Source organism: Zootermopsis nevadensis, unplaced genomic scaffold (genome assembly GCF_977971745.1).
Source record: "Zootermopsis nevadensis isolate Lab colony 2312 unplaced genomic scaffold, Znev_1.0 Znev_ptg000028l, whole genome shotgun sequence".
Classification (NCBI taxonomy): Eukaryota; Metazoa; Arthropoda; class Insecta; order Blattodea; family Termopsidae; genus Zootermopsis; species Zootermopsis nevadensis.
Genome location: NW_028259160.1, coordinates 13,820,717 through 13,840,088, shown reverse-complemented (window position 1 = coordinate 13,840,088; position 19,372 = coordinate 13,820,717). Strand labels below are relative to the sequence as shown.

Here is a 19,372-nt window from a genome sequence, read left to right as displayed (position 1 = left end):
ATGTATAAATTTGTCCAACACCAATTTTGTATAACTTTATTTCTGGTAAATGCTCCTATTACATGTGATGATTAGAATTACACTGAAACAATAAAAAGAGCATAGATGGAATTAAGTAACAGTGTTTTGGGAAGAAAGTTCATATTTCTTCCAGATACAAAAATGTAATATTTAAGGAAATGGCATTCCCCTTGTACCTTCATCATTGGTCCAATTCAAAAATGAAATACTGGTAATTGTTAAATCTTTACATGAGATTTCATTCACAGTTACCTATGTCTGTCACAGTGTACACTCTGTCACCCATCAATAAATTGAACAAGGAATAACAATTGAAGGGTGCACAGATAATTCTCAATCCAGATGATTTGTAAATGGATAATTGGAAATATACTGTTCATTCAGGGATTTTAGACATAGGACTGGTAATGGATATGCAAATCCAGCATTGTGCATAAGATTTCCATCTTGAGATTTAAAGAACTTTGTCATCTCAAAACACTTTCATATTTGCTCAGGCATAAGACTAAAATTGATCAAGGTTTTACACTTTAAAAGTCAACAGATTCAGACCCATGAGACTATCTTGTAGCTTGATCATTTCAACCAGTATATAAATTTTAGTAGTAATTTGAAATATTTATATATCAGTGCATTTTTTTAAAAGATTGCCTAAGCTGTTCTCTACCCTATTTTGTAAGACATCAACTGTCCTTGACATAAACTACAAGAACAAGTGTTAAACCTTTCCCTGCAGGTATATAAGAGAGAAGTTGAAAGTTAACAACTTCTGGTCTGAATGTATTAACAATGATTAATTTTCTTGGTCCCTTGAAAATTGTACCAATCAAGTTTCAGTGTACTAGTTTTTGAAATAACATGCACATTTCCTAGAGACAAACTATACAGTTTAATTGATTTTAACATATTTGACATTGTTGAACATTTCTTTAATCAGAGACTATACTAGCATGTCACACATTGTCTAGTAAGCCCAGTTTTAAGCATTGCCAAACTACATGAACATGAGCTTCAAGAATCAGCTTAAGATTGAGCACACCAGGGCCTGGCGTGGCCTGGCTACCTGTGATGGAATGTCTTTTTGTATGAGAAATGTTGCAAAACAATTATAAATAAAATAAGCTTTGTAAGAGTTGAGGTTTTCACAGCAGTCAGTATGAAGATTTCTGCCTTCTGGGTTGTTGCGCTGTGTAGTCTGGTCAATGTCAACCGACGTTTTAGAGGTCATACTGCCTCCGTCATCAGGGCGGTGAATTACCCTGATGACCTCTGAAACGTTGGTTAACATCGACCAGACTACAGAGCTCAACAACCCAGAAGACAGATATCTTCAAAAGAAGCTTTGTTGAATGATGTGGCAGTTTATAAAAATAAGATTAAATATTATTACTCAGCTGTAGGGATGGGTTATTACCAGTAAATGAGATGTGAAGTGGTAATCTTAGACAAAAAATATGTCATCGGAAAGTCATACTCTACATTTTATGTACTAAAACTGACTGAATTCCTTAATAAAATATCACAACAATAATGCCAAGGCAAACTTCATATTCAATACTTTACACTGAAGGGACAATTAAGTGCCCCTTAAAGACTGATAAAATGAGAACTACAGTCAGACCAATGTTATATGGGTGATATTTTGCATATGATATCATGCATGCAATAAAATTTACAAACAGATTATCACTGATCCTGTTATATTTATGTGTATTGTATAATAAGAGAGGTTTTGTTGTTTGATTCTTAGTTGTTTGCAAGGTTATTGCTTCTTTGTAAAATAGTATTCGCTTGTGCTAGTTTAGCAGAAGGTTTCAGAAACAGGAAAACCCCCTGAAGCATCTAACAAGCTACAATAAACATTTTTTTTCATATGGGTCCCCATGGTACGATGTCACATTTCCAACATTTTGGTCTGGGATTGGAATTTTGATTTTATTGTTTGAAATATCTGTCACTTAGCAACAAACTCTTTAGGGACTTTGAGCCTTTCAAAATAGTGACATTATTGACTTGTACAGTAGTCATCACAGCAGATTTCATGTTGCTAGTTGTGTAAGGTGTTTGTTCAGTATGTTGAGAACTATATTTTCACCACTATGATTATACTTATTACCTAATGTAATGTCTGCTGTGCTACTCCTCAGTTCATTCAGTTTCAATTTCTTAAGTAGTTGTGCTCCATGTCAAAACTGAATGGCCTCATATTGCTTGCTTTGTGAGTTTGAATACTGGCACTAGATTAAAAGCTAGTATATATTTCCTCATCACAAGAATTCTACCAAAGGCTGTTGAAATATTGGTATAAATATGTGCTTAAAGAAATTTTATTATAAAATCTTGCAGTTGCTTGAAAAAGATATGGCATTAAAAGGGTAAAATATTTTGATTTCCAATGAAAGGAATTTTATATCCTTGCAAACGTTATAACATCTGTAGGATTTGAGGTTATCATTGGCTTTCATACCTAGTGTGAGTATTTATGTTACATACTTACAGGTTACGTGCATGTTAGTCAGTGTATCCATGAATTGGTACCTCTAGTTACTTGACAGCCAGTGTTTTTTTCTCCTAGAACTTACTAAGTTGCAGCTGTTAAAGTAAATGGACCATGCAAATGGAATAAAATGCCAATAAAGTAAAGCAATATTCAAACTGAATCCAACATAAAATTTTGTATCTTGATAGCATTTTTAGGATGTTTGGTTATTAATCTTGGTCCTGTTAAAATCTTCCCAAATAATTTTAAATTGAGATTACTCAAAGAAGGCAGACATATTTTACAGACATCATCATGATATTTTGGATTCACTGTGACTACTATACAAGGAATTGTTTGTGCTGCCTGCATAACCCATCCCTGTGTTTGGCATTCAAAATAGCTGTACATAATGAAAAACCATGTAGTTGTTACATAGCTATAAATTGACGTGCTACTAAAAATATGCCTCATAGAGATGGCAGCAACATTTCTGAGGCGAGACACGTCTTCCGAAGTGCTACCTTGCCAAGGCTCAGCACCTCCTCTAAGCGTTGCACTTTGGAGCTGCATTTTGTCTTGCACCGTCGCCTAAGCTTCTTCTCACGCCTTTCGAATTTGCTCGCATGCTCTGAAACATTCAAGCATTGCATGTTCATTATCTTGTACTGTTATTCATGTGACAGTTTTGTAGTTGTACTTCACTCACTCACAAAAGAAATTCACAACCTTTTGCATTACATGCAAAGATTATTCAAAACTACAGGCAAAATTATGGTTTTTATACAGCAGACAAGAAGACAAAAGGTTCTGAACTGTGAAGTTGTTTGAAAATGGTATATACTCCAAACTAGTTCTCTCTTCTGATGTCTTACTTCCAGATGTTGTGCCAAGAGGTACAAAATGGAACTTATGTCTCAGGTCCTCGAAGTTGCTTGCAGTGATTGTCTGCAGTTGGAAGGAATGGACGGCTCCATTTCTCATCACCCATGAGTGCAACTCAGTTTCGCCTGCCTTAGCATCTGGATGTTGGAATGCATACTGTAAGCAAGATAGTGACAGTTATCATGAGAATTGAATTTTGTGTAACCATGAATTTGTGTTAAATCTATATTGAACTGCAGTGTTTGTTGGTTGGAGAATGGATGCAGATCAGGACCAACTTAATTGCTGTTTGACAATTCATACAAAGATTTAAGTCAAAGTATTTATCAGACTGGGTTTCTTGTCAAACCATAAGAGTTACTGGCTGCTGTTTATTAAGTTAATATATCATATAGCTTTCTGAGTGAAGCAAGCAGTGGTCATTTCATGGGGAATAGAAATTTGGAGATGACTTCAAACTTATCATTCTGTCTTTGTCATTCTGTTTTTTGAAAAAGAAGTGCATAAAATGAATGCATGAAGGGAAATATGTGGTTGTGTGTGTGAGTGTGCATGTGGTTCTTTTCTATATATATTTCTTAGGCTAGACAAAGAATAAGTGACAGACTTGCACATTTGCTAACCAAACTACACACCTCACAGTGTTAGGTGCCAAAAATACTTATAAGTTATAGTGTGTTCTAGTATATTGCTTTCATTCACACCAGTTTCTTGTTTAATGTTGCTTTCAATTAGAATAATAATTAATATTTTTACTTTTGAATGTTTGGGGCCTCTTAAATTTGACACAGCTTAGGGCATCGGAAGGTCAAGTCTGGCCCTGCAAAGAATGTTAGTGATATCTGGTACTGAGGGTGTATATTAGAGGTGAATCTAATTTTGGTTCATATTAGTCCTGCATAATGGTATGCATAGAAATTAACTGACAATTTCTGACACATGAGTGTTTATGCTTACACATAAGAGGTTCGTACTTGTGGGTATTATGATGTGACCAGAAATAATGCTTTGACTCATACAGCTGTGAACTCAAGACATGAAAAGGGATACAGGCATTATATTATGTGAATTCTGTAAGCCAAACTTGGACAGACATATATGGGAAGCGTGAAGTTGAAGTCTTGGATATGTTGGGCATCTACTGATTTTAGCATTACCTTAAGATGTAACTTAGTTTTTTAATAAACCCTGTACAGTGAAAATTGTGATTGAAGAAGTCAAATGAAAGGGAATGGAAGAAAAGAATAGAAGAGAAGGTAAAGAAGAATAAAAAGCAATAGAATAGTACAAAACTCGAGACCTAGAGAAGCAAATAGAATAGAATAGAACAGAATACAGGAAACAAGTAGACTAATAGGAAGAAAAGAGTAGACAAGAAAATGATGAGAATGGAATAAAGTAAATAAATAGAAAAGAATACAGTGAGGCATAATCATCTTATTTTATATTTGATTTTGTATAACGTAGGAAGTCAACATGGTACCGTTAAATAAATTAAGAAATAAACACATTGTTATGACTATACGTGAAGATACAACCTGCAGAAACTCTGAAAGATTTCCTGCACCTTGGGCCCGGTATACAACCAGCTCTGCAGCTTTAGGGATGCACTGCAGTGCTCCAACTTCTGGTATTCCTTGTTGTACTGCTGACATAACTGCAACAGTGAGGTAACATCATAGACTATATGGAAAAGTGTTCCAACATTAATTACAAGGACATAATGATCTATATAGGATTTGAGGTTTTCACGGTGGTGAGTCTGAAGATTACTGTCTTCTGGATTGTTGCAAAATGTAGACTGGTAGAAGTTTACTGATGTTTCAGAGGTCCTTACTGCCTCCATCATCAGGGCAATGAGCAGCATCATCTTGCTGACATATAAGTTAATTTAAATATGCAATTATGCAAAGTCTGCTGATATCAATAACTGTGTTCCAAAACTTTAAATATTGTGTGCTTGGTTAGGAAACCTTAGAGAAACAGACTATTCTAGAGAAGACAGAGGTATATACCGAAGGATATCAAGCTAGATCTGGAGTAGAAACTGAAGTTGGAGACTGGATTTAAATCTCCTAGGATTGGGACAGTGGTGGCCTTTAGCATGGTAATGAACCTTCAGGTCAGATTTTTACTAGATTATAAGCAGGTCATTTGCAGTGTGACATTTAGAACCCAGCAGTTTCCTTTCACAAAAGTGCTACAAAGGAACAGGATCTTTTTACAAGCTATGGACATGTACAGAAGTGAAATCATGTGAGATGTATAACAAATAATTTTTTAGAATTATAAGAAGCAGAGTTTGAAGGAGGGGTTTTGTTTTATACATAATTTGTTCCAGGGTGTATTGTTTAAATCTGTTATTAAAATTTGGAATTTTGTTACTTCTTTATGTTTAACAAGGGACTTCTGTGTGTTTCATAAAATTAACTTGTGCTCATATTAATCTCCAGGTACCAGTTCCCCTATGGCCATCCATGCCTTCCTGTTATTTGAATAATGTTTGTTTGACAAGGGTATTTTAAATTTGGATTCTTGTATTATTGGAATCAGTGATGATTACAAATCTGGCTTTTATATTTATTAATACACACATCACATAATTTTTAAATAAAGTAAACTGCACTATAATACTTCATTGCTATTTAGGTAGTCAATCAGTTGATTAATTTATTAGTTAGATAGCTGAGAAATCAGTTAGTAAGGCAAGATTGATCAGTCAGTTGTAAATGGAAGGATAAGGTTAATATTGATCACAGAAATGTAGGGTGTTATGGTGTGTGACTGGATTCAGTTGGCTCAGGACATATCCTGTATTAGAGCTATTGTGGACTTAGTAATAATCCTTTGACTTCCGTAAAAGATGGAATTTCTTGGGCAGCTGAATAATCACCTTTTCAAGAAATCCCTGCCTCATGGAGTTATTTTTTCAGTTATACCTGTAATGGGGCAGATAGGGCAGCATTGACCAAACTGCTTTGCCGGCTTCACACATGGCAGTTCTGCTCGACTTGGACACTTGAATCTGTTGCACACAATGTTTCCAGAGTTACACTGGCACATGACACAATCCATTGGACCAAATGGACCAATCACAGGATGCCATGATGACCCATCTAAATAATATCTGTAATGCAGAGAAGAAAGTGACAGAACTTTTCAAACTATTAATCCTTTCCCTGTAACAGACTCTCACATATTATACTATGGATGAACTGATTCTTCCATATATGCTGAGTTCCATAACACTGATTTCTTAACTTCAGAAATACCACAGTGAAGAAATAAATCAACTTCGCCATGATGTTCGGTTCTATCCTGTAAGTGTTACTAAGTTTTCTTAACCTACATCCCTTATTTTAAATGCAGATAAATTCAGAATAAAGGAATATGGACAACTACTTATTTGTTACAGTTATCATCGTAGTGTTGGTAATTAGTGAATACATATATTGTGTGAAGATTGCTGTCTTCTGGGTTGTTGAGCCATGTAGTCTGGTAGATGTTCACTGACGTTTTAGAGTCCCTTGCTGCCTCCATCATCAGGGTGATGTGATCTAAAACGTTGGTAAACATCTACCAGACTACTTGGCGCATCAACCCAGCAAACAGCAATCTTCAGACTCACCATTGTGAAAACCTCAAATCCTATATATGTGTGTGTTTTGTTTTGATATGGTGTCCTATCACTATTTTTTGTTTATTATTGACCAGTAGCGTTTTGCAGTTCAGAAAGTTGACATTCATTGCGTTATACAATATACAGAGTGTAGACCTGGAGACTTACTTGCCAGCTGATATGCAATCCTTGTCTCGTCGGTCCCGTGGGGCAGTTGGGTCCTTGAATGTCACAGGGGATGATAATTCTCTGTTACCAGCAACTTCTGCAGAAAGACAGATTGATTGGGTCCTGGGTTAGGTAGGGTTCAGTTTGTTTATTATTGTGGGATGTTGACAGCTAGATATAAATTGAAATATATCTGTCTACACAGATATCAGATTGTAATTAGTTTTATTAATTTTTAACGTGTATGATTAATAGCAGTTTGTTATAACACAAATATAAATGAATATACTGGAATTATTTATAAATGTATCTAAATAGTTACTGAAATATATGCAACATGAATAGTATAGTAGATTTATTGAATGTGCCTACAAGTAAAGATAAGTTATGGTAAGTTGATAGCGGTAACATAAATATGATATGCTGATGTGCTTGGCCAGGGTATCTCAGTCAGTGTGCCACCGTATGCTGCAATGTGGGTATAGACTGCTACAACATTTTGTTTAACTTTCAGTTGTGTTTTGACACATTTAACAACTTTTCAGATTCTATGCTTATTTTGTTGTGACCTGTTCTGTCCTCCAGCCTGTAGTGTTGTTTCTTTAATTGTTGCTGCATTGATATTTCTTTATGTCATTTACTGAATTTTTTTAGAATAGTCATTTTTAATCCTAATATTTATTTTACCAAACTCTGATTATTTAATACTTTCTGTAAAATGTTGCTAATCTGTACTCTGCGTGCCCACAGTTCACACTGCATACACACAAGCCAGTGTTCCTCTTTAATATCTTCAGAATATTTGCCAGTACACAAGGACATTCTGAGTCATTAGTTGCTGGCATTAATCTCATCTGAGTGAGTTATGTATGGTACTGTGTATTTCATCTGTCTCTGAATCTGATGAAGTCTGATTAGGTTTATGTGTGATGTATTTTATTTATTTATAGCTTATTTAATTATACTTTTTCAGTAACTGAGGTTATATAGTGTGAAATGAGACAGTGATAGTGAATTGTAAAGGATGTGGAATGAAGCAGTCATGGCCTAATATAAGGTACTATCCTGGAATTTGCCTGGAGGAATGGGAAACCACGAAATATCCCAGTCAGGATAGCCAGTCTCCAGGCTGAGATTTGAACCAGGGATCTCCTGAGTACGAAGCAGGAGTGCTAACTTGACCATGATGTTTGGTATGTGTAATGTAGAATTCAAAGGTCTGAATAATTTTGATGCTGACTTCTCTCCTTTCTGAGAGTATTTCTCATTAGGATTCCTTCAATTATGAACTTGTCATTGAATTTCTAGTGGATGCTGGATGTAGGATTGCATCTTTGGGCTCCATAAAATGCAGGGAATGTACTTAGTTAACTATTGCCTTTTCAGGAACAGCTTTTGTCCCTGTAGTTAATTATGTATGATATGCTTCTGTTGTGATGTTATATATCCTTGCTAAGAATTCACTGCACTGTTCAAAGTAAAAAACTTGTGTCCCAGCAATGGAACTTGGAAACTTGCACTGGCCCTCACTACCTGCTTGAGTAACCCATATGTTTATTGTTGTCACACTAACCTGGGCATATAGGGCAGCAGTTGTCAGGACTGTGCATTGGTTCATGGCAGCTTGGCTCCTGGCATGTCTGTACTTCACATAATACAAGTCCTTCCTGTGCATAAAGAGAGATATGCAGAGATCAGTAGTGTTGGACTTTCTGTTTCACACGTGTACTTCAAAATGGATAGGTGTAGTTTGTACTTCCTGAACTTAAACCATAATGTCAAGAAAGAGATACCTGGCACTTGCATTGGACGCACTGGTTGGGGCTGTTAACTTTCATTCCAGTCGAGTTGGATGGGAAGTTCTGTCCATCCTTGTAGATACGTCCATTGTGGATGCACGCCACAACATCAGGTGATGCCGGCCTGTAGTTGGATGTTCGTGACTCTGCAGCAGTCATTTTATCAGTTGGCTTATACAGTTATGAAATTTCTCATACACTGATGAAGAGTCGGTATGAATAGGATGAGCAGGACAGAGCCTCAACTGCCTTAACATGATTTTCAAATGGTAATATAAATATGTTGCTTCAGTACCTAAACATGAAGCCATAAAAGTGACAAAGACTCATCAGCAAATCAAATTCTTTATTCTCATGGGCCAAACCTGCAAGCACCCACAGGGTGTGAGGATTCCAGACAACTGATTCATGATGGTTTATGATTATAACACCCACTGTGAACTTATAATAAACGTTAATTGTATTATATTTTGCTTCAGGTCTTGCCTGGTGTTGAACTCTGCCACTCACCATGTCTGTCGTTTATCTGTAAAAAAACTGTAACCATTTGTGAGGTGGAATTAATTCTTCCATAGAGTTAAAGAAAGTGTGAACTTACCTGTGCAGATCCTACAGCATTCTGAGGAATCCTCACTGCTGGAACATGTGATGGGGCATTCCCTGCTAGAGCAGTTCATTCTGCCTCCCTGCAAAAACAGAGCAGAGTGAAATTATGAAGCAAATTATGTTCCAGGTGTATGGCAATCTGGTGTCTGCCCGTAAGTGATGTCATCGTTGCCCAGACTGAACATTTGCAATTAAAATGTATTATTAAAGTTGTCAGATACCAGTCTTCCAAACATCTGGGGTGAAAACATGACTCATTTCCCATTTCTAAGAGATTCAGTGAATGACAACACAGCCCTGTGTCATCTCCGTCGTGATTTGGCATAGAACACCATTAAAAGCCGCAAAAGGAAGAGGGGAAATAATTGTGATGAAACAATCTATCTAGCCATTAAAATAAAAAAGCATTCAAAAAGCCATAAGTCTTAAAGTAGTAATGTTCCGATTCAGCTAGATGTAGTACTCACATAGCCATGTGTTTGAAGATGGATGTTGCATTAAGTAGTGTGAGAGATACTGACCGATGTATCAGAGGAGCTCACTGCCTCCAACATCAGGGTTATGATGGAGGCAGTAATTTCCTCTGAAACGTCTGTCAGTATCTGAATAAACAGAACGGGAAATCTAATTTCCACATGTGCCCATTTCAATTGGATGTTAGTAAAATTACAACATTCGTTAATCGAAATATAACCCTGTTAATGTTATAAAATTGTATGCTCATGTGTGGACGAGTATATAGGCTGAAAGCTAATTAACAGGTCCACTGACCACTGGTTGAGAAATCCTGTGCTAGTACACAGTTTGTTGGATCTAGGGGAACGTCGAAGGTTCACATTTAAAGTGGATTTTGAAGAAATGTGATTAGAAGTGGATGGAATTGTTTCAGGGTCGCCAAGTCTTATGATTCTGCAAGTGGTGCCACACCTGGTAACACTGGCAAGTGACGCAGAACACTGTGCCCTGTGTCTGCAGACGCGGGTGCCACGTTTGGCCTACGTCGTACTCTGCGCCTCCGAAACGGCATTTGGTCGGTGGGTCCTCGCTTCGGGTCCAGTCTGCGAACAAGACACATGTTTGCTGGTAAGTAATGCATACAGTTTTAAATGCCCTTACGAGCTTTTTGTATGAAATCGATTATCTAAATGACCGTGATCACCACAGTGGCACTCCATGCGATTACTGCACAAAAATTTGAAGCACGAAATTAAGCTAAATATTTTCTAAAATTGTAGTTCCCTCGAAGAAACAATTGATCAGTTGGTTAATGCCATTTATTGCTGTTTATTCTGAGAATGATGTGAAATCCATAAATATTCGGTGGGCAAAATACAGAGTTGTTGAATGTCAGAGTAAATGGTAATGTAAATTACCACGCTGCTTTAAAGAGTTAAGGTGAATGATTGCAGAAGTGACAATGTGTAGATATTTCCTGTGGAATATATGTTTCCTGCTTGCGTTCTTCGCGATTTGGCGTGTGCTTCAGCTGGAGTACACAGTTCTGCTTTTGTTTGCGTTCAGTGAAACCCAATCAGCGGTGTATCGATTACGGAGATGATCTCCCACGTCTTAGGGGTGATTGATGGACGGGCGCGCGCAGAGATTCTTGCTTGATTGGAGCCTGCTTCTCTTGTACGCACTACCGCTGGCTCAACATCCACCCTTCCGCCCTATCGACCCATATATTTCATATTAAACTGGTATGAGGGTATTTTAACAAATTCAGGGTAGGCTGTACCTTGAAAAACTTAGAGTAAGCTAATTCATCTCGTACGGGAATTCCCAGATTTCATGAAACACGAACGTTTATTGCCGTGTTGCATATTTGTGGTTTATATGGCGTCAAATTATGATTAAAGAATACTGCATTTTAAAACACGTGGAATGAAGTGGTCGTAATGTAAGGTACTATCCCGGAATTTGCCTTGAGGGAGTGAGGAAGACCACAAAAGATCTCAATAGGCGTTCTCTGGGCAGAGATTTGAACCCGGAACCTCCCAACAGAGAAGCAGGAGTGCGAGCCACTGGATATTACCGTGTCAGCAAAATCTCACTATTGAGCCCTACTCTGACCTAGTTAAATTCGGTCTACAGGCTCACATCTTACGTCTGTAAGATCTGTTGTAATATTATACTTTTTGTAAGCCTACGTGTACCGCGAGGTTTTCCAACTGAAATGACGTTGACATGTGCAGTTCTCATTCACCTTGTGATAAATTATAGTTTTTGAAGGACATATTGAGTTAAAAAATCTCTGAACTTAATGGTACACGAAGACTGTACTCGGAGATGTGTTTAGTTTTGATCCATTTCAATACAGTCCATAAATATAAATTAACCGGTTTTCTCAGAAACGTCTTATTGTACAAACATGCGCAAGGACATGAATTATGTAGAAAATTGAAGTCTGTAAGTTTTATTTGAAGAGTATCCGTCCGTTTTGTGTATTGAACGAAATATGAAGGGAAAATACTTGTGCTCTGTAATATCTGAAGCGATCCTATCTTAAATACAAAATTTGAAATTTGATTTGGCATTATATAGACTCTCTGAGATGTAAAATTCTATGAAAGGCCTTCGTAATATTTGTGTAACTTATTTAAATATTCGGCCTTATTCAGTAAAGAATAAATGAATCTCTACGTAAGAAGAATTGTATTTGCTTGTATGGAACTGCGATGATAAAAATTTATCAACGTCAGTTATAAATACTGACACAGTATCTGTATTGAAAAGTTAATTTGTTTATCTCTCTGGGAATATTATTAGAAAAATTGAAGGCAAAATGTCCTTAAGCACCACATCACGGCGACGTATAAGAGATATGGACGCGAAGCTCCACTCATTCTCCTGGCGAAGAAAGATCTCCCCCTCTCCATCCGGAATCCCCATGCACGAAGTTGGGCGGGTTGCATGAGGCGCCAAAGAGATAAATCCCTGTCCTCGACAGGAATCGAACACCTGTTGCCCGCCCCGTAGCCATTCACTTTACTGTCCGAATGATTTTGTCTCATAAAATTAGGTTAATGTTTAAGTCAAGAGGCCGATAAATTCTCAGATTCTTGTTATTATTTCGTGCCAAAACTGTTCTGTGCTAATTTCGTCATCCAAATTATATTTACTGGTAAGCTTGGAGAAGTTTCAACGTAGGTGATATAGGCTATACAATTTGATCGCGGTTACGAAATTGGTGCTCTACGTGATACTGACATGAAGCCGAGAGTCAAAATTTATCTTAAGGATTTAAATTGTGAGAACGTGAACTGGCTCAGAATCGAGTCCAATTGGCGAACTTTGGTATTGGCAGTTTTAATCCTCACCGCTGACCTAGGAATGGATGGTAAGAAAATATCAAAATGAATGTTAAAGAACAGAATACAGGGGGTGTGGACTACATTAAATAGGACATTGACAAATAGGCGGGAGAGGAGGGGGGTTGGGAGCACGGCAATGAACCTTCAGGATCCATAAAAGGCGGGGAATTTCTTGACAAGCTGAACGACTATTGATCTACTCAAAGGGTTCTTGACATCGGCCCTAGTTGTTGGGGATGGTCGTCGTATCCGCTGAGGGACGCGATGCTATCTGTAATGGCCGGGCTTGGCTCCCCGCTGCGCTGGCGGGAAAGAGTGTGTGTGTACTTTTCACTTTCATAAAATACCAAGAATAGAGTGCACTGGTTACAGCCTCAGTGTTTGTTCTTGTATCTGTTCTTGGCAGGACCAATTAACGTGTAACGAGTTTATGTGCACCGGCACGGATAGAAAGACGATAACTGCAAATAGAATTTTAGTCGGAAAACCTGACATGACAACTTTGGAGATCGGAAATAATATTAAAATGTATCTTAAAAATATGAAATTGAAGATAATGGAATGTATTATCTAGTACGGGACAGGAACGAATGACGGTTTCTTGCGAACACAGAGGTGAACTGCAGAGACTTCTTAAACGACTTCGCTATTCAAGGACTGTGCCCCTTGGAGGTAGTTGATGCACACGACGTGCATACGATAGTCTCCAAGATTACGAGGTCCAGTCTGTCCGTCCACTAATTGACCTGCTGAAATGTTTGGTTACACAATTCCACCCGGTATTATTGAGAAATAGGTAACATTTCTTCTGTCTTCGGAGAGAGATAAGAATCGGATATTCGCCTTACTGAGATCAGAGTCGATAGCTTTGTAGATTGGAAACAGATAACCAGGTGATGTGTTCACAGTTTTAGTTTGTGTTATTTAGTAAAATATACATTTTTCGTCGTAAATAATAAATAGCAAAATAGCCTAATACCTGTTGGTTGCTTGGTTAATAATTTAAAGTAATGACGCTGGTTTTCTCCTGTGGACATTTTAATGAAGGGAAAACTTAAGAAAAAGAAACACACGGAATAATTACTCATAGGGCACATTTGAGCAGTGCGACTTCATTCAGTACACGTGTGTCTCACGCTGCCACGACTCGGTATTGCGGAATCACCTCCACTAGAAATGCAATCCTTATGTCGTCATGACGTTGTCGTTTAGAATTAGTGATTGCATGTATTTTTATTAAATATATACTTCATGGCAGCTGGATGTTCTCTTGTACACATTGACATGCCTATATGAGATTCTAAAATTTGATAAGTGGTTATCGCTGCCTCGATCACTCACAGACCATTACATTTTAGACTGAATTCGATATTTTTTTTTTCTTAAAATGATGCACTGTAGAGCTGAAGGTAAAGTTTACCTAAGATTGTAAAGAAGAGTAAACGAATCGTATCCTCGAATTCTGTTCAATTTTATTCATTCTTCCTGATGGCGGAATGAAAATCGGAAAAGGTGTTCACCCTAACTCATGAACTTATAACCTATTTTTGTTGCGACAGAAGTGCGTGTTGACACGCTAGGCAGCGCGAATAATTGCTAAATGAGAATTTAGCGTCGTCTAAAATCGTTACAATGTGAAAAATTACTGTATTTTTTGTATTAATTCACTACAATTATTATAATTTTTAATTCGGTGTAGGTTCAATCTATTTATTTATTTATTTAGTGTTCTGTCTGACGACAGATCCATATGAACAGGATCCTTCCGTCCTTTTCTCGGACTGGGACCTGTTCATATACGTTCTTGGCAGATGATCCAGAAGTGGTTTGCCATTGCCTTCTTCTGTGTGTGAATGGAGTAATTGTTGGGATGCCACGGAGAAACCGGGGAAGCCCCCGGAGGAAAACTCTGTGTTGCCTAGACCACGGCCTTGCCCAACACAAGTTATAAATTCGGGCACCGCCGGGAATCGAACCCGAGACCCCAGGATTACAAGGCCAGCGTTCTAACCGCTAGACCACCGTAGCCGTTCAATCTATACAGAATATAAAATACATCGTTTATTAAATTATTCAAACAAAATAAAATAGAACCGAGTAGTTAAAATTATTTATCCTGTAAAATCTTGGCACTGTCATAATCACCAGTCTAGAAATTTTAGCATGTTCTTACAGTTTCTGTGTTACCACTCGGATGGTATTTTAGTTGAAACTGTTGGTTACAATTTTTCTGCTAGTGTTAAAATAAATTTCTACTACAGGCTACAGTTTATACCCCGGAGTTTTGGGTGTACCATTATGAATGATTTGGAGTACCGTTGATAAAATTGTAACACAAGGCTGCCTGTAGTAGGAAATGTGAACAGCTGAAACGTTAGACTGATTTACTCTCCGTCTAATAGAGTGATTTTGCGAAATTTCTGTGCCCGGTTGACACTGACCTAGGTAGAACTATCCTTTATAAAGCTGCTGATACATTTTCAGAAAAATGACAGAAATAGGGGTGGGTGATAGAGGGATGGGGTAGTTTCAACGCTGAGCCATGGGTACTAGAAGTTCAGTAGTAAAGAAGAAAACTTTGTTCGGACATAATTTTGATTTTGCAGAAGTCGAGTCCCGTCGACGGTGCCAAGAGTTCTGTTGCAGATATTAGTGAAGATACGGCCGACAATGAACGATAAAGATGCGGGCTGTAGCAAAAACAAATAAACCTATCAATTTGAGCGAGTGCTAAGGTAAAGTTGCGCATGATTAAGAGAATTAAGCTCTGACCGAGCCACTGTCTTTGCTGCAGGAACTTCGTCACTGGTACGGTAATGAATGAGAAAAGAAGTCAGCGTAAAGACCGAAGGAAAGTGAAATAAGTAAATGAGATAGAAAGGGAGGAGAGAAAAACAGAAGGAGGGTACAGTTAGAGAAATAAAGGCGGGAATGAGTAAAGTAGCAGAGAAATAAAGTGGGAGAAAAAATTAGAAATAAAGAAGGGAAAAACGGAAGAGAGAGAGAGAGAAGGTAATGAAGAATGTAGTAAAACAGAATGGAAGAAAATAAGAGGAATTAACAGAGATACGAGGCGAAAAGAGATAAAAAAGAGAAGAGGATAGGAAGATAAAAGAAGGCAGAGGAAATTATCTGTCCAAAGGGAGAAAAAGAAAGGCAAAACGGAAGAAAAGGATAAACGAAGGTGACAGAAAGAAGAGAGGAAAATCGGCAGACACAAAAACAGAGAGGCGAGAAGTAAGCAGTAGTAAATAAGTGAATCAGCATTTGGACCTAAGTCCCAGGATGCTGGAGAGGTCTTCATAATGAGGAGCTCCATAATTTCTACCCTCAGCAAATATTATTAAGATGAGGTGGGCGGGGCATGTAGCGCGCAAGGGGAAGGTGAGAAATGCATACATCTTCGTCGGAAAGCCTGAATGGAAGAGGCAGTCGGAAGACCTAAATGTAGATGGAAGGATAATAGTAAAATGGAGCTTAGGAAACAGGATTGGAGGGTGTTGAATGGATTTATCGGGCTCAGGTTAGGGACTGGTGGCAGGCTGTTGTGAGGACGGATTTGATAAAAGTGGGGAATTGCTTTAACAGACGGACGACCATAAACTTTTGAGCAAAGGCCCTTCTCTGTGGACCTTATTAAATCTTCAGGAAGTTGGTTGTATTTTTAGGAGAACAGAAAATAACGATGAGGCTGTAGCCCGAAATATTTTTACTTGATGAGTCATTGTATCTACTTTTATGTAATATTTATACCTTGGTCCATTGCAGTGTGGCGCTTGTAAAATTATAAAATTCCGGGAAAATGTTCTGTCTAATGTCTGCTAAACAGTTCATCCTATGGTTCGTTTCGGGGGGGGGGGGGGGGCGAATTACAGTCGAAAGCTTAAATTTCTTTGAACCTACAAGTTTAATCTTTCGGAACCCTAAACCGCAGCACTCCAGTAGCGAAAACTGTTGTCTCTTGATGCACCAACTTCGATTAATTTAATTCTGAACACATTTAGTGTATATTTGACGACAAATGGGGCCCGGTAATCTTTAATGTTCCTTAGCTCGTTAAATGGAATATTTGTCTCTGCATTGAATGACCATCACTGGTTGCTATATCAAAAAGAACGCATTTCGAAACTTCGAAAAGGAATATACTTTTGAGCGCTTTTAAGTAACAAAAGAGGAATGGAGAGATCTGGAGACAGTTGGCTTGCGTCGTTCGGATTTGCTGACGTAAAAGCATCCGTCTCTCTGCATTAATCATCGCAGTGGCAAAGTAAACATGTGATTCGTTTCTTATGTTTTTGAGGTGAGAGGTGTTTTCTGTTGTCAGCATCCGTATGTTTCAATATTAATGTTTGCCACGTCTCAGGCACTTTGATTCCTTTCAGACAAAGAGTATGTCTATAAATCTGTTAGAGACAGTTCCATATAATTTTTCTGTTTCGTAGAAGACGGGAATTTAACCACTGATGACGTACCGGGCTTTTAGTTACCATATCATCGGCCTGTGTCTTACCACTGCATTGTGTTGACAAATACTTCTCGGCAGCAAGTGTATAGATGGCGCACAATGTTTGCGGATTCAATTCAGATGCAATTTTAAAGAGACTACTTATCTAACAGTAGCGGAGTTTCTTCCAAGAGAGTGTACGTGCTAAAAAGAGGTACCTCGTTTAGAAACAACCGTTTTTTAAACTTTACATTAGGGTTGTTTAATATTTGTTTTATGTAGGCCTATGCTTTGTTTGAATGTATTTATTAATGTGAGTTACTACGGGCTGGACGGCCGGGGTTCGATCCCCGACGGGGGCAGAGGATTTTTCCTCTAGCCTCTGCGTCCAGACAGGCTCTGGGACCCACCCAGCCTCCTCTACAATGGGTACCGGGGTCCTTTCCCGGGGGTAAAGCCGGCCGGGGCGTGATGCTGACCACTCACCCCCATCTAGTGCCGAGGTCAAGAAGAGAGGAGCTATACCTCCACTCACCCCAAACGCCTACATTGCGTATAGTGGAACAAACTTTACATTACTTTTACCGGTGACGTTGAGTCGACCTGTTAACCAAGAATCTGAGTTACAGAATTTGGGATCTGAAAGGGGTAAAACCTGCCTGGAGGAATTTCAGCTTCTGGATAATATGTATTACGTAAGATTTCAGGTTATCTCGGCTGCAAGTATTAAAATGACTGTCTTCTGGGATGTTGCACCGTGTTGTCTAATAGAAGTTTGCCGACGTTTCAGAGGTAATTATTGATGCGGGCAGTGAGCACTTCGGAAACATCGGTAAACTTCTACTAGACTACCCAGAAGACACCCATGTTCAGACTCACGCCGTGAAACCTGAAATCCTACGATGGGCAGAACTTCGCAGACCGTCTGTCGGTTGTGGTATTCTGAGTTTTGAGCCGACTATTCTCGTAGGTAGTCGCCAACGTTTCGGAGGAGCATTTGCTCCCATTTTTAGGGTCAGAAGACCACACCGCCGTTAGAACCATAAATCTAAGCTTGATTGTTGGAACGATTACCCGCAAACGAATGATTAGATGAGTGGAACATAATCACTCATAGGGGAATTGATTAATGACTATAAAATGATGGTTGTAAAACCTCAAGGAAACAAAAAATATGATAGGTCGGGACATAGATTTGAGACTGCCGTAACAATACATTCAGATAATTTTTTTGTCAGTTGCCTAATTGGAGATACATCGTCGCAAACCCTAACGATCACAAAGAGAATTTAACGAGAAAGCTGCGTAGAAAAAAGTGGAATGGGGCTGAATTTCGATCATGTCGATTTCCGGGATTTGACGCTTTGTAAAAGCGGTGGTGAACTTCCGGTCTCTGATACCAGAAGGTCAGTTAATTAGTTAATATAGACGACACATTTTGAAACGATAGCTAATGCCAACGACTTTAAGTGAAGTGGTCAAAATTGAAGTTGCGTTGATCGGGCAGCCGTCTTCGGAAGATTAATCTCCACCCCGTAAGTGCAAGGGGAAACTGAACAGCCATTAGGGGTGGGCGGGGTCGGATTACTTTGGGGTGTTGGAGAAACTCATCCGTCACGCGGAACAAATGATTCTTCACTTCGTCGGCCTCGTGCCCTCGCCGTGTAAGAACTCTGCTGTTATTCTTCCCTGTCGCTGTTCTTCCAAATATTATATAAACATTTATCGAGACCGTACACCATAATAACATATTCAGGGGGGAAAAACGTAACAAAACGACTTTAAAATCACGGCAGCGCGTTGCGTAAAACGTTTTCATGGCGATCTTGGACAGAAACGTTATGGAAAGTTCCGGGTTCGGTTCTGATCGCCGATATCGGTAATCCGGACTGAGATTCTTGTAACGTTCCTTAGTCCTCCCTTAGAATAGGCCACAGTATATTCTTTGTACTTTTTAATGATCGTTCTTTTATTAAATGATACGTGAACTTATGCAGCTGAAAGACTCGTTGAGCAATCTCTCGACTATTCGTGTGG

General features: G+C 38.5%; 2 protein-coding genes across 2 annotated transcripts in view; one reads left to right on the top strand and one right to left on the bottom strand.

Annotated features, from left to right (window-relative positions):
• Positions 1 to 5: 5 nt before the first annotated feature.
• LOC110832822 (chordin-like protein 2) overlaps positions 6 to 19,372 on the bottom strand; it is a 22,028-nt gene continuing 2,661 nt past the window's right edge. The window contains exons 3-11 of the mRNA XM_087356957.1: positions 10,505 to 10,635; positions 9,570 to 9,657; positions 8,966 to 9,117; positions 8,746 to 8,839; positions 7,173 to 7,269; positions 6,325 to 6,512; positions 4,924 to 5,042; positions 3,376 to 3,541; positions 6 to 3,131 (exon numbers count right to left, since the gene is read on the bottom strand). Of these exons, the coding sequence (XP_087213083.1) occupies positions 2,971 to 3,131; positions 3,376 to 3,541; positions 4,924 to 5,042; positions 6,325 to 6,512; positions 7,173 to 7,269; positions 8,746 to 8,839; positions 8,966 to 9,117; positions 9,570 to 9,657; positions 10,505 to 10,635 (1,196 nt within the window). The 3' untranslated portion in view covers positions 6 to 2,970. The remainder of the gene's footprint in view (positions 3,132 to 3,375; positions 3,542 to 4,923; positions 5,043 to 6,324; positions 6,513 to 7,172; positions 7,270 to 8,745; positions 8,840 to 8,965; positions 9,118 to 9,569; positions 9,658 to 10,504; positions 10,636 to 19,372) is intronic.
• LOC110832823 (metallo-beta-lactamase domain-containing protein 1) overlaps positions 10,521 to 19,372 on the top strand; it is a 26,894-nt gene continuing 18,042 nt past the window's right edge. The window contains exon 1 of the mRNA XM_022070180.2: positions 10,521 to 10,660. The gene's annotated coding sequence lies outside the window, so the exon portion shown is untranslated. The remainder of the gene's footprint in view (positions 10,661 to 19,372) is intronic.